Here is an 18,315-nt window from a genome sequence, read left to right on the forward strand (position 1 = left end):
TGTTTTCCAGAGATCTTTCATGGGATGTCCTAAGTTGGTGGAACGTTTGATCGATGAGAAGCAGAGCTAAGGTGATAGGTTGAGACGACGCCACAAAGACTCACGTTAGATGAGGTTAAATTAGCTGCTGAGAGCCAGACTCTGTATACAGTACAGGCCAAAAGTTTGGACTTCTCATTCAATGCGTTTCCTTTTTATTTTCATGACTATTTACATTGTAGATTCTCACTGAAGGCATCCAAACTATGAATGAACACATATGGAATTATGTACTTAACAAAAAAGTGTGAAATAACTGAAAACATGTCTTATATTTTAGATTCTTCAAAGTAGCCACCCTTTGCTTTTTTTGATAACTCTGCAAACCCTTGGTGTTCTCTCAATGAGCTTCATGAGGTAGTCACCTGAAATGGTTTTACCTTCACAGGTGTGCTTTGTCAGGGTTCATTAGTGGAATTTATTAATAAAAAAGCAAAGGGTGGCTACTTTGAAGAATCTAAAATATAAGACATGTTTTCAGTTATTTCACACTTTTTTGTTAAGTACATAATTCCATATGTGTTCATTCATAGTTTTGATGCCTTCAGTGAGAATCTACAATGTAAATAGTCATGAAAATAAAAATAAATAAAAAGGAAACGCATTGAATGAGAAGGTGTGTCCAAACTTTTGGCCTGCACTGTATATAATATGGCTTTATATCCTGCGGAACATTTGGGGAATGAGGAATCCCATTCACTTCAATTTGGTCAAAGATTTCTGGAGCAGCATCTAGTGGCCATTAGAGGAACTGCAGCTTACAGCACCTGAGAAACTAAATGTAGGCGTAGTTTTAAAACTAGTTCTTTCTTTACGTCAACTCGTACAGGGTCCCATGTTAAGGTTTTTTTTTACTTGTCCGGTCGGCAATTTTTTTGCACACCCCTAATATATATATAAAAAATATATGTATTAAGAGAGCTGGATATGGTGCCTGCTGGTTCCCAAGTATAGGACGATGGAACTGCAATGAAAAATAAGTCCCCCGTGGCCCCAATTATTTCCACATATAACTATATTACAATAGAGACATCAGTAAAAAACCTTCTTATAATACATCCACTGACCAAACCCACATAACAACTCTTCACTTTATATAAATGTTAACGTTAGCATGAGCACCAATATGGACAGACGAAAAAGATTACCAGCTGCAGAAACTCAAACTATATCAACTGAAAATCTAAAAGGAAATTGCCATTTTGCCAACATGGCGCTTAGCTCCCCAGATCATTAAACACACAATCGATCAGATTGATCAGAGATGAAACCATCAGTTCAGAGTTAAAAAAAGAAACCGAGAAATCTAGAGAAGCAGACCAATATCCTTATCAGCTGTTGGACGCCGATATAGTGCGTCATGCCACCATCTGTTTTTCGCCCCGAGTAGCTTGCAGGTTATCAGCTAACAAATGTAGAGCTGTGTATTTGCAAACAGCTCCTGTGAATGTGCTTTAGAGTCTCAACCAAACAGCAGACGTGCGATGATAACGCGAAAAAGAACATAAATTAACTACTTTAACAGAGACTTTCTTTAGGGCTTTCTTACGTGGTATCGGATCGGTGCATGAACTCCAGTACTTCCCGATACCAGTGTTTTAGGCAGCATCGGAGCCGATACCGATACTGCCTAACGGTTCATGTCCATGTTTCACAAAGAGTTTAACCTGAGCCAGACCAACAACAAAGATAGAAATCATATCCCATCCATACAGGGATAGTAGTATACAGCTGTTAAAACATAATAAAATATATGACACACTGGTATCGGATTGGTACTCGGTATCGGCCGATACACAAGTTCAGGAATCGGTATCGGGAAGCAAAAAATGGTATCGGGCCATCTCTATTTTTAACAAGTGGTTGCGACGACTGTCTGCTCCCAAAAACTCCATAAAAATCAACCACTGAAGGAACGGAGGATATTTTTCTCCTCGCTAACTGTAGAAGCATTTTCTAAACTGTCATTAAACTGTCAACATTAGTTAACAGTGGAGCAGGAAACCCAATCGTGATGCGACATAAAAATCCGCACCTGAGTAGCCTGCCCCCCCCCCGCCATCTTTCATCATTGACATCCTTAAATGAAACAAATACAGTGTGACTCACGGATCAACCTGCTGGGTAAAGTTTGACTTTAAGGTGAATGTGGCGTCACCCAGCAATCCCTCTATGCTCTTGGTGGAGTCTTTAGAAGACACGAGCCCAACAAGAAAAGAGTAGCGCAGAGACGAGGGGCACGCTCAAAGACACTAGTGAATGAGGATGGGAGAAGCAGCCGGGAGCAACTTCAGCTCTTGATAAACAGAAGATGACATGCCAAAACCTCTACGGTTGCTCTTGTTTTGGTCCTCGGCCTGCAAGTTCAGAAGCGTTTGAGTGTGTGTCAGCATGTAACAGTGGGCGCGTGGAGCGTGTTGATTAGGGCTGTCCTCCATTTCAAAAATTCTTAGTCGGATAACCACGGAAAACGATTTTGTCAACCAATCGATTAGGTGATTTAATCGACAGATCTGAGTCTCTCAAAGTCACAAACAATCATGCAAAAGCACCACTTTAAATCTTGTGTTTACCAGAGGTCAGTCTTGCATTGCCAGACCTTCCTCCACAGCGGCGCGGAGAAGCATTTCCTTTAAACCAATCACTATCGCTAAGTGCCGGACGCAGCCACGGTGCCGCTGCAAAATAGCCTCGGTAAAGGAACTTGTTTTGGTGGAACATGTGGACGTTCAAAATTAGTTTTAGTTGTGCGAGAGAAAACTCAGATTGGACAGATAGTCTAGAGCCAATACTGTGTCTGAAGTCTCTTTTATATAGACCTTAGTGGTCCCCTAATACTGTATCTGAAGTCTCTTTTATATAGACCTTAGTGGTCCCCTAATACTGTATCTGAAGTCTTTTATATAGACCTTAGTGGTCCCCTAATACTGTATCTGAAGTCTCTTTTATATAGACCTTAGTGGTCCCCTAATACTGTATCTGAAGTCTCTTTTATATAGACCTTAGTGGTCCTCTAATACTGTATCTGAAGTCTTTTATATAGACCTTAGTGGTCCCCTAATACTGTATCTGAAGTCTCTTTTATATAGACCTTAGTGGTCCCCTAATACTGTATCTGAAGTCTCTTTTATATAGACCTTAGTGGTCCCCTAATACTGTATCTGAAGTCTCTTTCCCGAAATTCAGCCTTGGTGCAGAATTACAGCCAGTAGAGCCGATAAGGTTTCCTTCGGATGTGCCATTTCTGTCTGTAGCTTTAAATGCTATTGAGGAGGGGAGAGGGGGGGCAAGGTGGAGGGTGGGGGTGTGGCATGGACCAACTGCCATGCTTCGCTTGGCAGTTCTCTCTTCTCTCTTTCTCTCTCTCTCATGGGCGGGCCAAATTCTCTGGGTGGGCAACGCAGAGAAAGGGGAGGTAACCTTGCTCCTTATGACCTCATAAGGAGGAGATTCCTGATTGGTCCATCTGAGCTTTCATTTTCTCAAAGGCAGAGCAGGATACCCAGGGCTCGGTTTACACCTATCACCATTTCTAGCCACTGGGGGGACCAAGGGCAGGCTGGGGGAACTCATATTAATGTTAAAAAACCTCATAAAGTGATATTTTCATGCCATGGGACCTTTAACACAAGATAATTTTTTACCTTGTGTTCCCACAACGTGTAATATGATTCAATGTCCATCGGTTTTCCCAACAGCGGCGAGAGGGGTCAGAGGTCATCTTCCCCATTAGATACGCTAGGATCCGATAAAGGCTCTGCTCATCCTCTTACAGGCGGCTGTAGTATGGGACCGACAGCTGTCACAGCTAACCTGCGTTACTAAGCCTGCAGACTCTTTCATTTTTATTTTCTTGCACAGCATGTTAGTATTGTGCTGCACCCACACTGGACCTGGAACCAATGGCTGATATGATAAAGACGTGGCTACAGTGTTGGGGGGGTGGAGCCTTGTTCTTTCCTGTCAGAGTTGCACAGTGGCGCATGAAGCCATCATGGAGCCAAAAATGACCCGGATGATCGCCGCTGCTTCCTCACTGTGCGGCCCATATAGCAGGCGCAGTAGAGACCTCTGCCGAGCCCGGCTACTTCACGTTTAGCTCTTCGCTAACTTGGCTTTTTTGCCATGTTAATCTATGGGAAAAAGTATTTTTGGGCCAGAAGGCATCACGTGACGGACACAGAAGTTGTAATTCCACCATTTGGCCACTACGTTCAATTAGCTTCAAAGCCCGGTGCACTTCCTGAGGGTCTGCTGGAACCGTCCAACAAGTCCTCATACTGTTAAGGACAAGAAAGGTTGCTTCCGGCTTGGTTGCTGAGGAAACAAACATCGGTTGCTTCAAGCTTTTTCTGGTGAGAAAAGTCTGCAGACGGCCTAAGCATCATTACTTATTGTACATTCTCTTCTGCACACATGTAGAACAAGTGCTTGTCATAGTCATCTAAGGCTCTGACTTTGCACTTCTGATTTCTGGTCTCCTGATGATGGTGAAGTGACGTCAAATGTTCTTCTGGGAGCCACATTGGCCTCCCATTATCCCCCTCCTCTACCTGCATTGTATTTCTTCCGTTTTGTAATCGGCCAGTTGGGGCCTGAAGGCACCTTGCTGCCTCACGCGGGCCGCAGAGGAGTGACTGGCATCATTGTGCCAACTGAACAAAAGACAGACCGGCAACAAAAGAAAGACCCTGAGGCAGCTTTTTCTCTGGCTCTTTATAGCACCTACAGACGGCTGATGGAGTGAGCACTTTTCTTTACCTCTGCATATCTCAGTGGCCATAACTGCCAGAGAGATCAGGAGGAGGAAAAACAGCGATATTAAAAACGATGGAATTATCAAAAAAAATGAAAAGGTTCTTCTCGATTGTGTGTGTGAAACAATGCTGACGCTGTATTGTATCCGCAACATACAGGAATTGCGCGTGGGCGTCAAGAAGACAGAAGTTGCTGGATGAAAACACAGAGGATTATTTCACTTTATCATGAAGCTTGTGTGTTCGCTCGGAGAGAGAAAGGCAAAGAATGAAAAAAAAGGATTGAGGACACGCGAAAAGCTGTGAGTTACAGCCCAACCTCGGCCTGTGATGCCTATGTGCCATAGATCAGCTCTGCCGGAGCCTAAGCTGTTGATGGTTTTTAATCAGTGCGCACCAAATACTGCACTTAATCTCGCATATCATGTTGCACTCTTTATGGCAGCTGAGAGGTTGGAGAAACAGGCCAGGGAAAAGAAAATCCTCCATTTAAATCCCCCGGTCCAGATGCAAAGCGTGGCGTGTGAACGAGCAAATCTTGTATTTGCCGGCAATGGAATGAATGGAAGAAAAGACGTGTGAAAGCTGAAAGAGAGCAAAGTGAATCCAAACAAAGCTCACGAAGGATTATCCTTTATCATCCTAGAGTAGTGAAGCGGAGGAGTCATTTCAGTCCATTCATTCTCTCATTTCTGTCTTATATAAATAACTCTCCTTGTTTTAATCACCAGTACAATTGCGTTCGGAAAACGTCAGTTGTTTGGAATAAAAAGTCCAAAGGTACAACTGATTGGAAACATCCAGCTGAAGATGACGTTTTGTATGAACCTGGTTAAACATTCAGCGGTTTTAAATCAGTTTACTTTCCCATTCTGGGTGAACTTCAGACAAATTCAGTTGCCATCGCAACGCGTTCCGAGTTTGGTGTCTGGTGTCTTTGCTACTAGCCTGGGAAAACGCAGCATGGTGGCTCAGTGGTTAGCACTTCTGCCTCACAGCATGAAGGTTCTGGGTTCAAATCCAGGTCCTTCCGGCCCTTTCTGTGAAGAGTTTGCATGTTCTCCCCGTGTTCGCGTGGGGATTCCTCCGGGTGCCCTCGGTTTCCTCCCACCATAAAGACATGCGCGCTAGGTAACTAGGACTACAGTTGAAAATTAGCCGACTGGCTAACACTGGCGCATTTACAGAAATGTTGATTAATGGGCATTTTCCAAATCAAAATAAATCTATCTATAAAAACCCTGACGAACTTCCAGCAAATTTGAGATTTGAGAGCCCATTCAAGCCCATTTCCAATTTCGATGCACCAATCACAACCGTTGAGACTTTACACGATGACAATAGCTCAGCATATTTTTGTTTACTTTCCACATGACGGACACCGAAGCGCAGCAGCCCGTTGATGCCGCTGTTGCTGCTACGGTTACAACTGAGAAGGGTCTGGGGTCAACCAGGCTACAGCTACAACAATAAATCAGCCGAGCTGATGTATTGGCCGATATTACCTTAGTGCAAATATATCGGTGCGTATCTCTGCTGAGTAACATGAATGAATTGTTGGTAAGGAAATGCCAAATGATGTTTCGCCAATATATTTTGCGCCCATCAGAGAGCACGGACCGTTTCCTCCATTTCTTCCCCGTTAAAGGGTGTTTTTTGGGAGGAGCTTTTTCCCTTTTCTAAATCGAGCGTCAGATAGAGGGTGTCTGTACAGATTGTAAAAGCCCCATCAGGCAAATTTGTGATGTTGGGTAGATCAAATTGAATTGAAAATCGATTTGAATTGAATAAAAGTTCATTGCTCAAGTGTAAAATGTCATGCTGACTACATATCCTGGTCACAAACAACTTTTTTATTCTCAAATATCGACCCAAAAATCCAGTATATGTCGCGCGGTAGTCTTTTGGTCACTGAGGCTGACGGCTACGGTAATATTTGGAGCCACTAGTTGTATGTTGTTGAAATATATCTAACAAGTTATGGTTGTTTAGTATCAATACATCATCCAGAAAAGTGACTCCTCTTGTTTCTCTGTTGAAGTACATTGAGGAAATCGTTGACAGAAAAGTTTTCAAATGTGAAATTACAGCTCTTTTCCCATTACAACATCTCTTATGCTGTCTCCTTTTTACTTTTGTCCAGGACGCAGTCCACAGCTGGACATTGGTGTGAACCGGCAGAGTACGGAGACAGCTGGATGAGAGTCTGAAGTTACAGTAGAGTCAATGTGACAGAGATGAAGAACCCGGACCAGTATGGAGGAAGTCACCTGGAGAGTCTGGGTGAGTCCGGTCAGAGAGACCGCAGAGAAGCACTTTTATGTCCGTGACTGCTGTTAGTCAGGCTGAGAGGAGATATCAGCCCTTATTTGGCTTACTTTTAGAGTCATCATATCATTTTCCAGAAATGTTTCTTTTGTGTATGACTTCCAAGAAACCGTAGGCTGAAAAGAGGAGGGTTTTTTGATATTATAATATCGTTGCACTGCTCACTAAGTTCAGTTGTCTGCAGACTTGACCTCCGATCTTTACTGATGAAATAAAGATCTTATTATTGCGCCAGCTCAGTCTCCTGATAATTAATTTATTAATGTTCGGCAACAGAAAAGCCCCAACACTTTAGCTTTCCTTCATTTTCTACGTAGTTTTCTCACTTGTTATTGTTGCAGTGTTGTTGTAACGTTTCTCCCTTCTAAGCTAAGTCAAGTTTATAGAAAAATCTGTTTCCCATGTCTTCCAGCGTGTGCTGCGCTGTCCAGTCTGGTGTTGGTTCTCCTGGGACTGCTGGGCTCGGTCCACGGCTGTCCTGGTGTCTGCACATGCTATGGTAACACCACTGACTGCTCCGCTGTGGGCCTTCTCTCTCTGAAGCCCATCCTGGGACTGCTGGACCAGGACTCTCTGATCCTCCGCCTACCCCACAACAACCTGTCGTCCCTGGGCACGGCCGACCTGTCCAACCTCAGCAGCCTGGACCTCCTGGATCTCTCCCAGAATCACTTTTCCACCCTGCAGCCTGGGGCTTTCTCGGGCCTGAGTGGCCTGCGCTGCCTCAATCTCTCTGCCAACTACCTCGGGGTTCGCCCGGTGACCCCTGACCCCAACAACGGCACAGAAGTCCTCCAGGACGGAAGCCAAGGGAGCGTTGGCCTGAGCAGGGACGTTTTCAGGGGGCTGTGGCGGCTGCGGGGGCTCGACCTGTCCTCCAACGGCCTCCTGTGGCTGCCCAAAGGCATGCTGGACGGGCTTCAGAGACTCGCCTGGCTGTCCTTGGCCAGCAACCGGCTGGCGGCCCTGGACAGAGTCACCTTCGAGCCCCTGGTGGGGCTACAGCAGCTCCGCCTGGCGGGAAACCCCTGGGAGTGCGACTGCAAGCTGAGAGACTTCAAGCACTGGATGGAGTGGATGATTTACAGGGGTGAGCAGAGCTGTTAGCGGGCCTCTCCGCATCTCAAATACTCTGAAGTTTGATAGGTTTGGCAGTCGGCTTTGAGACCGTACCGGAGCGAATGTCTTTGGATTTTTTGAGTCAGTACTTTCAAAGCTGTCTAATCGAAGCAATTAATCTCCGTTCTGCAGGATGGATGGATGCTGAGCAAAGACATCTAAGAATATAATGACCTCAATCCTTGCCTGTCTCTCCCGGTCTCTTTCCTCCACTACATCTTTTCGTTATTTTTTTTTTTTTTTTTTTTTTTTTAAATCGAGCCAAAGGTTATTGTACAGACAGTAACATAATTGAATCAATGCTTATTTTTGTAGGAAAGTGAAGGCAAGGTTACAATCACCAATCTGTACATAGGACATTTGGTGCCAATCCTTTCCCCATACCCTTCCCATTCCTCAACCTACAACTCTTACTCATTGAACTCACTAAAAATACAACAGTGCGTATTTGTATTTTACAACTTTCACTGTGTCAGGTATGACAGAAAGGGCTGCCAAATCTTACTATATTGTACTTAAATACGTATCTTATCCTTACCTGATGTAATGTAATAATCAGGACATGTAGCCACACTTTGCTTGTGGGAACCTATGTCCCTTTCTATGACATCAAAAGGTATTTCTTTTGCTGTGATGAGACAGTCAGAAAGGAAATGTTGCTGGAATTTGGTGATTTGGTTATATTTCCAAGGACAATCAGTAAAGCCCAGTTCAGATCAAATATTCCTAAAACCGTTTTAGAAAGTCACAGCGGTCTGAACCGGCCCGTCTCAGCTTGACTTAAACCAGCTGATGGTGTCAACTCAGCTGGTCGAGTCTCCACCAAGGTTGGGTACCGAAACCTGGTTCCACTATGGAACCGCTTCCTACGCAACCGGTAGTACTCGGACCGGATTAGAACGCAAATTTCGGTAACTCATTTCGGTTCCACTTAATGTGTTGACTGAAATATTTTCCCTCTGTTGCTCCGAAACGACCGTGAAAATATCGCCCTTTCTCTGTAGTCTACCGTTAGCTAGCTATCGTAAATGTAGGCTACTTTTAAAATGCCATATTTTCCCCTCTGGGCTCACCAAAACGGACGTAAAAGCATATTAAACGTTCACTGCAAGTGAACGCTAGTAAAAATATTACATGTTTGATGTAATTTTTTCAGTTGTTCAAGAATCAGTTTAGGAATCGTTTTAAAAAGTACCGGTTCGGCATCGGAATCGTAAAAATCCAAACGATAACCGACCCTAGTATCCAGAGGCTGGTTTAAGAACGTGAGAAACGTGGTCGAAAAGGCAGAGTTTTAGACGGAGGCTCAACGAGCGCTCACGATGCACGGTATCTGGTGGAGCGAGCTAGAGAGTGACTGAAGAGAGGGAGCGGCGAAGCAGTGAATCTCAAAAATAAAACGTTTTCGCCGATTCATCACCAGAAATGCAGCTGTAGCAAGTTTCTCACTACCACTAACGTTATCCACACTCATATTTTTAGACGCAACAAATGATATATCCAGCTACAAAGAAGCCTGGAAGTGGGAAGTTAGGACGGAAGTACAAACAGTCGTTGCTGTGGAGATGAAACACCGTCTCGTCTCATTGGTGTAAACTGGCTACAAGCAAGCAAGTAGTTGCAAGTTTCAACCTCGGCTTGTCACAAATCTTTGGTCTGAACTGGGCTTTAAGGGTCTGGTTCAAATGGAGTGTGTTTGCGAAACAAATATGTTTTTAAGTCCAGAAAGATGTAATTTGCACATGGTACGAAATTATGAAAAAAAAAGGGCTGCTTATGAGGAGTGACATTAATCACACATGGGTGTTTTACCTCAAAGTAGTGAAGTCTGTGTAGCATCTTAAAGGAATACGCCACCGTTTGGTCTCCCCTGGCTGTAGATAGGTGGGCCAACGCATTTTTGTCTCAGTTCAAGTAATTAGGTTGTTTTTTTGTCTTTTGCTGGCTCACTTTTACTCACAACATGCTAACCGGCAACATAGGATTCCATTCACTACGCTAAGCTAACTAGCGGCGGCGCTGCCGAGGTTGCACTGGACTAGAACAATGCATGCACAAAAAATGCGTTGGCCCACCTATCTACAGCTAGGGGAGACCCCACCTATCTACAGCTAGGGGAGACCCCACCTATCTACAGCTAGAGGAGACCCCACCTATCTACAGCTAGGGGAGACCCCACCTATCTCCAGCTAGAGGAGACCCCGCCTATCTACAGCTAGAGGAGACCCCACCTATCTACAGCTAGAGGAGACCCCACCTATCTACAGCTAGAGGAGACCGTGATAAGCCCTATTTCAACAAACGGTGGTGTATCCCTTTTAAACTCTGTATAATGCAGTGTCTGGCATTATCTGAACAGTTATGTATACAGTACAGGCCAAAAGTTTGGACACACCTTCTCATTCAATGTGTTTCTTTATTTTCATGACTATTTACATTGTAGATTCTCACTGAAGGCATCAAAACTATGAATGAACACATATGGAATTATGTACTTAACAAAAAAGTGTGAAATAACTGAAAACATGTCTTATATTTTAGATTCTTCAAAGTAGCCACCCTTTGCTTTTTTTGATAACTCTGCAAACCCTTGGTGTTCTCTCAATGAGCTTCATGAGGTAGTCACCTGAAATGGTTTTACCTTCACAGGTGTGGTGTGCTTTGTAATTAGTGGAATTTTTTCCCTTATTAATAAAAAAAGCAAAGGGTGGCTACTTTGAAGAATGTTTTCAGTTATTTCACCCTTTTTTGTTAAGTACATAATTCCATTTGTGTTCATTCATAGTTTTGATGCCTTCAGTGAGAATCTACAATGTAAATAGCCGTGAAAATAAAAAGGAAACGCATTGAATGAGAAGGTGTGTCCAAACTTTTGGCCTGTACTGTACGTTCACTACATCTTTTCCATCCCTCTTCTTCTTTTTCTGTGTTTCCCCCTCTCCGTCTCCTTTACAGATGGGCAGGTAGATGCGATGCAGTGCAGTCTCCCGGGGGATCTGAAGGGCAGGGACATCCGCAGCGTGCCAGCAGAGATGTTCAGCTACTGCCTGCCGTCTGTGACCAAAGAGGGCGCGCCGGGCTACGCCACGCGCCCTCCGTGCCCGCCCGGCCGCATCAGCGGCAACGACGAGTGCATCCGCCAGCGCTACCGGCCCGTCAGCGTCCGGCGAGCGCATGGCACGCAGATCGTCGCGGGCGTGATTTGCGGCACGGTGTGCGTCATGATGGTGGTGGCGGCGACGTACGGCTGCGTCTACGCCTCCCTGATGGCGCGCTACCAGAGGGAGATGAAGAGTCGCGGGCAGCCGCTGATGGCCGAGTCCGGAGGAGACACGGACCTGGAGGACGGGGAGGTGTCCTCGCCGACCTCTCCGCGGGAGTCGCCGCCCAAAGAGGGCTGCGGCATCGTGCACGGATATCGAATCAGCAGCTTCTGACCAGGACGCTCTGGTAGAGCTGGCCGATATGGAGAAAATCAAATATCAAGATATTTCTTACCAAATACAGTACAGGCCAAAAGTTTGGACACACCTTCTCATACAATGCGTTTCCTTTTTATTTTCATGACTATTTACATTGTAGATTCTCACTGAAGGCATCAAAACTATGAATGAACACATATGGAATTATGTACTTAACAAAAAAGTGTGAAATAACTGAAAACATGTCTTATATTTTAGATTCTTCAAAGTAGCCACCCTTTGCTTTTTTATTAATAAGGGAACAAACTTCCACTAATTAACCCTGACAAAGCACACCTGTGAAGGTAAAACCATTTCAGGTGACTACCTCATGAAGCTCATTGAGAGAACACCAAGGGTTTGCAGAGTTATCAAAAAAAGCAAAGGGTGGCTACTTTGAAGAATCTAAAATATAAGACATGTTTTCAGTTATTTCACACTTTTTTGTTAAGTACATAATTCCATATGTGTTCATTCATAGTTTTGATGCCTTCAGTGAGAATCTACAATGTAAATAGTCATAAAAATAAAGAAACACATTGAATGAGAAGGTGTGTCCAAACTTTTGGCCTGTACTGTACATCGATGTCGATATTGTGGCGATATTGAAGGGTTGACTATCGGTGCTTTCACAAAATATTTACACAATGACAGTTTAGATGAATAATCACCAATAATGTGGATACCATGACTAGGTGGGTAAAGGCAAATAATAAACAGTAAGTAAGTCCAGAAAACTACATCACTTTACTGTAATGCAGCCTTTTTAACCAGGAAAAGACAACACGTGTGACATTACGATATCCAAAATGTAAGACGATATCTAGTCTGTTATCACCATATCGATATATTGCCCAGCTCTACGCTCTGCCTGCTTCTGCTCCTCGGCTCTCATCGGTGATGAGACGACATCCGCAGGGAGAAGCCCTGCAGCTCTGGGACTGTGCTGAAAAGCCTCTGGGAGGGGGGGGGGGCTGATCGTACAGCTAACAGAGTGGACTAAAAGTCAGTGAAAGTGTGTAGTCCATATCGACGACGTCGCATTAAGGGATTGTTCCGGGAGGGTCTTCTGGATGTCCCTCATTTTTCGGGCCGGATCTCCGTCACCTACCGCCTCTGGTGTGTTCTAAACTCTGGTTGATTCTGACAATCAAATTATATTCATCTTTTTATTTATTTTTAGTTAAATTCTCATCACACGGGCGCCCGGATAGCTCAGGTGGTAGAGCGGGCGCCCATATATAGAGGTTTACACCTTGATGCAGCGGGCCCGGGTTCGACTCCGACCTGCGGCCCTTTGCTGCATGTCATTCCCCCTCTCTCTCCCCTTTCATTTCTTCAGCTCCCCTGTCAATAAAGGCCTAAAAATGCCCCCAAAAATAATCTTCTAAAAAAAATACACAGCCATTATAATCCCGGAGCTCGCCTAGCCCACGAGCACATGTTCCACCAAAACAAAAATCCTTCCCGAGGCTATTTTGCAGTCTTTTTGTCTTTTTGTCTTTTTTCTCGTTTTTCTCCAATCCCAGAATGCTGCGTGGACTAGCCAGACCCTCCTCCTCCTCCTCCTCTTCCTCCTCCTCCGCAGCGCTGTGGAGGAAGGTCCGGCAACGCGAGACTAGTGGAACTGGAATGCTGCGGCACTTCTTCTTTTTTAATGTATGGATGCTCTGTGAATTGGTATTCCCCACGCTCCATCTCTCAGACCCCCTTTGAAGCTGCTGGTTGGCACTTCTGCTTTACTTCCCTTCCCCTCTGTGTTTTTGTTCCATCTTTAGAAAAATGAAAACTTGTCGTTCATGCTGTCTGTCGTCTGTATCCGAGCCCGACGAGCACAAGCTCCAAATATACGTACAAATGTCTGTGAATCTGTGAAATGTGAAATTTCTCCTGCTGTTTGCTGCACCCAACCTCTTGTTTTCTTGATCAGTTATGTGTATTTTATGTTATCTGTAACATGAGCACTTTGAGAAATAGATCATCCTCTGAATTCCCACTTTATACCCTGTTAAGAGTCCCGCAGCTGTCAAATTCAAGCTCCATCGGCGAGGTAAACTGTCCTCAAACGACGCCAGAACTGTACTGCCACCCAGAGGGCAAGCTGTGGAGCTGCAGCAGCTTTCAATCCAGCACAAACAAACAATAATTCCCAACCAAAGGAAAGTCAGAGATGCTGAGTGAAAGTGTGTGAGGGTATCAGCTCACATATATCGTAATGCCCATGTGTTTTCATTTACTCTGTCCATATTTTCTGTGATAAGCACATGAAACGTTGTCTCAAATTCAACTCGAGAAGCTGTTACTTCACGCGGAAGACAATAAACTCTCTATTTATCTAAACTGGATTTTTTTTATTTTTTATTATTAAAAACACCACGATTTGACGGCCCCAGTTCAACATGACGACATCCGACAACAGCCAGTGAACCGATGTTCGTCAAACCACTGAAAAGAAGAGCCAGACTCACAGGATGAAATCGAAGGGAAAGAAAATTCAAAAGGATTCAACATCCACATGTTCTGAGGTTAAGACAAACCACATAATCAAGTCAAAAATCCTCGCCTCGCGAGTAGAGCTATGTTAGAGTTATGATAAATATCGGCTAGATTTTCTCTTCAAAACAAACCAAAGCAAACCTTCTATGGTCATCTGGTCATTTTCTCCAACATTTACAGATTTGTTTCAGTCTATTCTTCTCATTCTTTCAAGAATGGGCCTAATAAGGAAACCATAGATCAACGAGCAAATACAATAATGAAACAGAAAGCCACGACATATCCAAGACCAGAGAGATATCACAATAACGTTTGAAATATTCCAAATATCCATGACTCTTTTTATTCACTGTTCCCTTCTACTTATTCAGTTACTTAATTTCCTTTAATCTAGATTTGTATTTGTTTTCGGACAAAACGATCAGACCACAGACCACAAACTCATCGAACATTACAATAGAAAGTACAACAGACAGACCCTAATCCTAACCCTTACCCACACACACACACACACACACACACACACACACACACACACACACACACACACACACACACAGGTTTGTGGCACTGTGTGGGGACCCCATCATTTACATAATGCATTCCCTAGCCCCTTACCCTAACCTTAACCATCACAACTAAATGCCTAACCTTAACCCTTACCCTAACCTTAACCATCACAACTAAATGCCTAACCTTAACCCTTACCCTCACCCTAACCATCACAACTAAATGCCTAACCTTAACCCTTACCCTAACCCTAACCATCACAACTAAATGCCTAACCTTAACCCTTACCCTAACCCTAACCATAACCTAATTCTAACCCTAATCCTAAAACCAAGTCTTAACCCTCAAACAGCCCTTTAAACTTGTTGGGTCCAGCATTTTGGCCCCACAAAGCTGTCGGGACCCCACAAGTATCCCGGTTTTTGGACCCCATGAATATAGTTTAACAAGAACACACACACACGCACACACACGCTATTAGCAGCAGCATGTGGCAATATTCGAATAAATAAAAAAGATAAATTCAGTCTCTTGCTGCTTTTAATCCTCCCGCGCCAGCTCCCTCCCCCATCTCCATCTCCTCCCTCGTATGTTTGTTTTTTAAGGATATAAAATGGCACACGCCCTGAGCTATCCTCCAGGCTCAACTTCTACTACTAAAACACAGCAGCGAACCGTGTGACTCACCTCCGGCCACGGCCGTCCTCCCGCCCGACGACACCGTCACCGCTGTCGTCGCTATCACGTACTTCACTCCTGTGGAGAGGACATTTACCGCCGGGTCAGCTGATTACAGACATATCTTTTAAGATTCAAGATTCAAAATCCTTTATTGATCCCACAATGAGGGCGTGCCCTGACAGTACGTAGGTAAGGACTACTAGCCAGTCAGAAGCAGAGTATGAGGGCGTGCCCTGACAGTACCTAGGTAAGGACTACTAGCCAGTCAGAAGCAGAGTATGAGGGCGTGCCCTGACAGTACGTAGGTAAGGACTACTAGCCAGTCAGAAGCAGAGTATGAGGGCGTGCCCTGACAGTACCTAGGTAAGGACTACTAGCCAGTCAGAAGCAGAGTACGAGGGTGTGCCAAGCTAGCAGCTAGGCGAGCATTATAACATTTGTTACAAAGTGACGCTCGTTTGTCACGGAAATAAAGACTATCTGTCCAATCTGAGTTTTCTGTTGCACGACTAGAACTACTTTTGAACGTACACGTGTTCCACCAAAACCAGTTCCTTCCTGAGACTATTCAGCAGAGGCACCGTGGCTCCGTCCGGCGCGGAGAACCGCCCAAGACGATTGTGATTGGTTGAACCCTTGTGTTGTCTTCCCGTCAACCGGCAATTTTGTGTTTTTCTGGGTTGAAATTTCAACATTTTGTTCTTCTGACGTTTTAGTTGATTTTATTCCAATGTTTTGTCACTTTTTTAATTATGTTTTTGTCATTTTTTAGCCGCTTTGGCAAAGTTTTAGAGTTTTTTTTGGTCACTTTTTTCAATTGATTTTTTTTTTTTTTTTTTGCGTTTTTGCAGCTTCCCCAACATTTGTCACTTTTTCCAACGTTCTTTTGTCAAAGTTCTTGTAAACGGGTCAAATTTAACATTTTACAATTTAACAAACAGGTCGGTTAAAGAAATGCCAAGAGCTCGTTTTTAACCATAGCGCTGTGTCAACTAGCCGGACCCTCCTCCGCAGTGCTGAGGAGGAAGCTCTGGAAAAGCGAGACTTTTAATAATTATTATTATAAGTATTATGTCTAATGATAATAATGATGACAATCTACTTGTTCTGTTGTTCCTTCACTAAATGTGGAGAGGTGGCGAGGAGACGCACCTTTGTCGTTGACGGTGTAGTAGTAGAAGCTTCCGGGAGTGTTTTCCACGGCCAGGCGGTACCACAGAGGGAAGTGATCGATGGTGAACAGGTTGTCCTTATCGACCTCAGTCAGAAACCGCCTGTCGGGTGGAAGATCACGCTGTCAGTACCCGATCCGTTCCACCCGCACAATCCGTTCTGCGCAAGCGCAAGATGTTCACGCATGCGCTGTGGTACGAGGATTTACAACACTACCCGATCTGTTCCCTAATGTCTGTTCCCACACTAGCCTCCAGCTAACCTTAGTTTAGCTAACAGCTAATTCGGCTAACCGCTAGCTGAGACAGCATGTAAACTTTAAAAGACCCTCAAAATAAAACTTGAAAATAAACGTTCACATATATAACAGCTGTTACGTCAGTTCTACTTTACTTGTGCTCTTTTAAAATACAATCATTCAATACTTGTCTTTATTGTTATTACTGCAAAGTCTTAATTTAGCTGTAGCCTGCTTTTCCCATTAAGTTTGACTTAACGTTATTTTTAGACTGAATCAAGCTGTCCATTCTGCCTGCAAGATCCGTTCTGCGCATGCGTTATTTTAGACTGAATCCAGCTGTCGGCTAGCGGTTAGCCAAATTAGCTGTTAGCTATCCCGGTGGAGGCTAGCGTGGAACAGATCGGGCAGGTCGTAAAACAGTATTATCATCTGCGCATACGTCATGGCATACGTGAACATCTTGCACATGCGCAGAACGGATCGTGCCGGTGGAACGGATCAGGTACTGACACGCCACATTTGACTTTGAAAACATAAAGCAGTTATAGCATTTCATTCCTGGTGTGTAGCATTATGTCTTTCACAAGGCTCAGGTGAACATGACTTGGGGCTTTTTAGTCTTGGAATGTAACTATGTACATTTACTCCAGTACTGTTACTTAAGTACAAATGTTGAGGTACTTGTACTCTACTTGAGTCTTTTCTTTTCATGCAACTTTCTACTTGAACTTTTTACTCCACTACATTCATCTGACAGCTTTAGTTTTTGGGTATTTTTACAGTGTGGTATTAGTACTTTGTAAATCTTTACAAGGTTTTCCCGAAAGAACCAAGCAGGCCTGCTTTGTTGCACCATCCAAAATTATTAAAACTTGCCATTTTCAACATGTAACGTTGCTCAGAAGTTCCAGTTAAAGGTGCTCTATGAGTTCCTGCATGGTTTCAGCGCGATTTCATTTTTTGTCTCTAATCGTCGGCATCTCTCCTTGATCTGCTAGCTGCCTGGCCCCTGAACACACCGTGAAGAAGCCCGGTATCAGGATACAACACAAGGGTCGTAAACGTCAAACAAACACTAGGGGGCACAGGCTGTGCACCAAAATGCAACTAACCACTCCAGCCAATCACTGACAAGATGGTTGGGGGATGGTGGTGGGGGTTAGTGTGTGTTTTTCACTGAAATTAATGGTGCGTTCTTTTTGTCCACCAAAGTCGATTTACGAGTCGTTTTCCGGATTCACGAACCGGAAGTTTCAAAAAGAACGCCACCGAGGTCGTATATATACGACTCGTCAAGTCGTCTGAACTCAGAGGACCCCAAGTTCACTTTCAAAGATGGCTACGTCGTGCATCACACGTAGTAAAAATTGTGGTTTTCTACAATTTTAAGCACTTTTGTCTTTGTTGTAACCAAATGAAGAAGTGGTACACATAGTGCTGTATACTGCTACCTATAGACATGTCTCTACAGTCTTATTAGGAGTTAAACATAGTGCTGTATACTGCTACC

General features: G+C 44.1%; 2 protein-coding genes across 6 annotated transcripts in view; one reads left to right on the forward strand and one right to left on the reverse strand.

Annotated features, from left to right (window-relative positions):
- LOC114559609 (voltage-dependent calcium channel subunit alpha-2/delta-4) overlaps positions 1–18,315 on the reverse strand; it is a 245,186-nt gene that overhangs the window by 59,616 nt on the left and 167,255 nt on the right. For all 5 annotated transcript variants that reach the window (XM_028584356.1, XM_028584355.1, XM_028584354.1 and 2 more), the window contains 2 exons: positions 16,544–16,665; positions 15,398–15,466 (listed from right to left, as the gene is read on the reverse strand). In XM_028584356.1, the coding sequence (XP_028440157.1) occupies positions 15,398–15,466; positions 16,544–16,665 (191 nt within the window). The remainder of the gene's footprint in view (positions 1–15,397; positions 15,467–16,543; positions 16,666–18,315) is intronic.
- LOC114559591 (leucine-rich repeat and transmembrane domain-containing protein 2-like) lies at positions 7,053–11,695 on the forward strand. The gene is made up of 4 exons (XM_028584334.1): positions 7,053–7,131; positions 7,537–7,842; positions 7,912–8,214; positions 11,199–11,695. Exons 1-4 carry the CDS (start codon positions 7,053–7,055, stop codon positions 11,678–11,680), a joined length of 1,170 nt encoding a protein of 389 aa, XP_028440135.1. The 3' UTR covers positions 11,681–11,695.

Source organism: Perca flavescens, chromosome 8 (genome assembly GCF_004354835.1).
Source record: "Perca flavescens isolate YP-PL-M2 chromosome 8, PFLA_1.0, whole genome shotgun sequence".
Taxonomy (NCBI): Eukaryota; Metazoa; Chordata; class Actinopteri; order Perciformes; family Percidae; genus Perca; species Perca flavescens.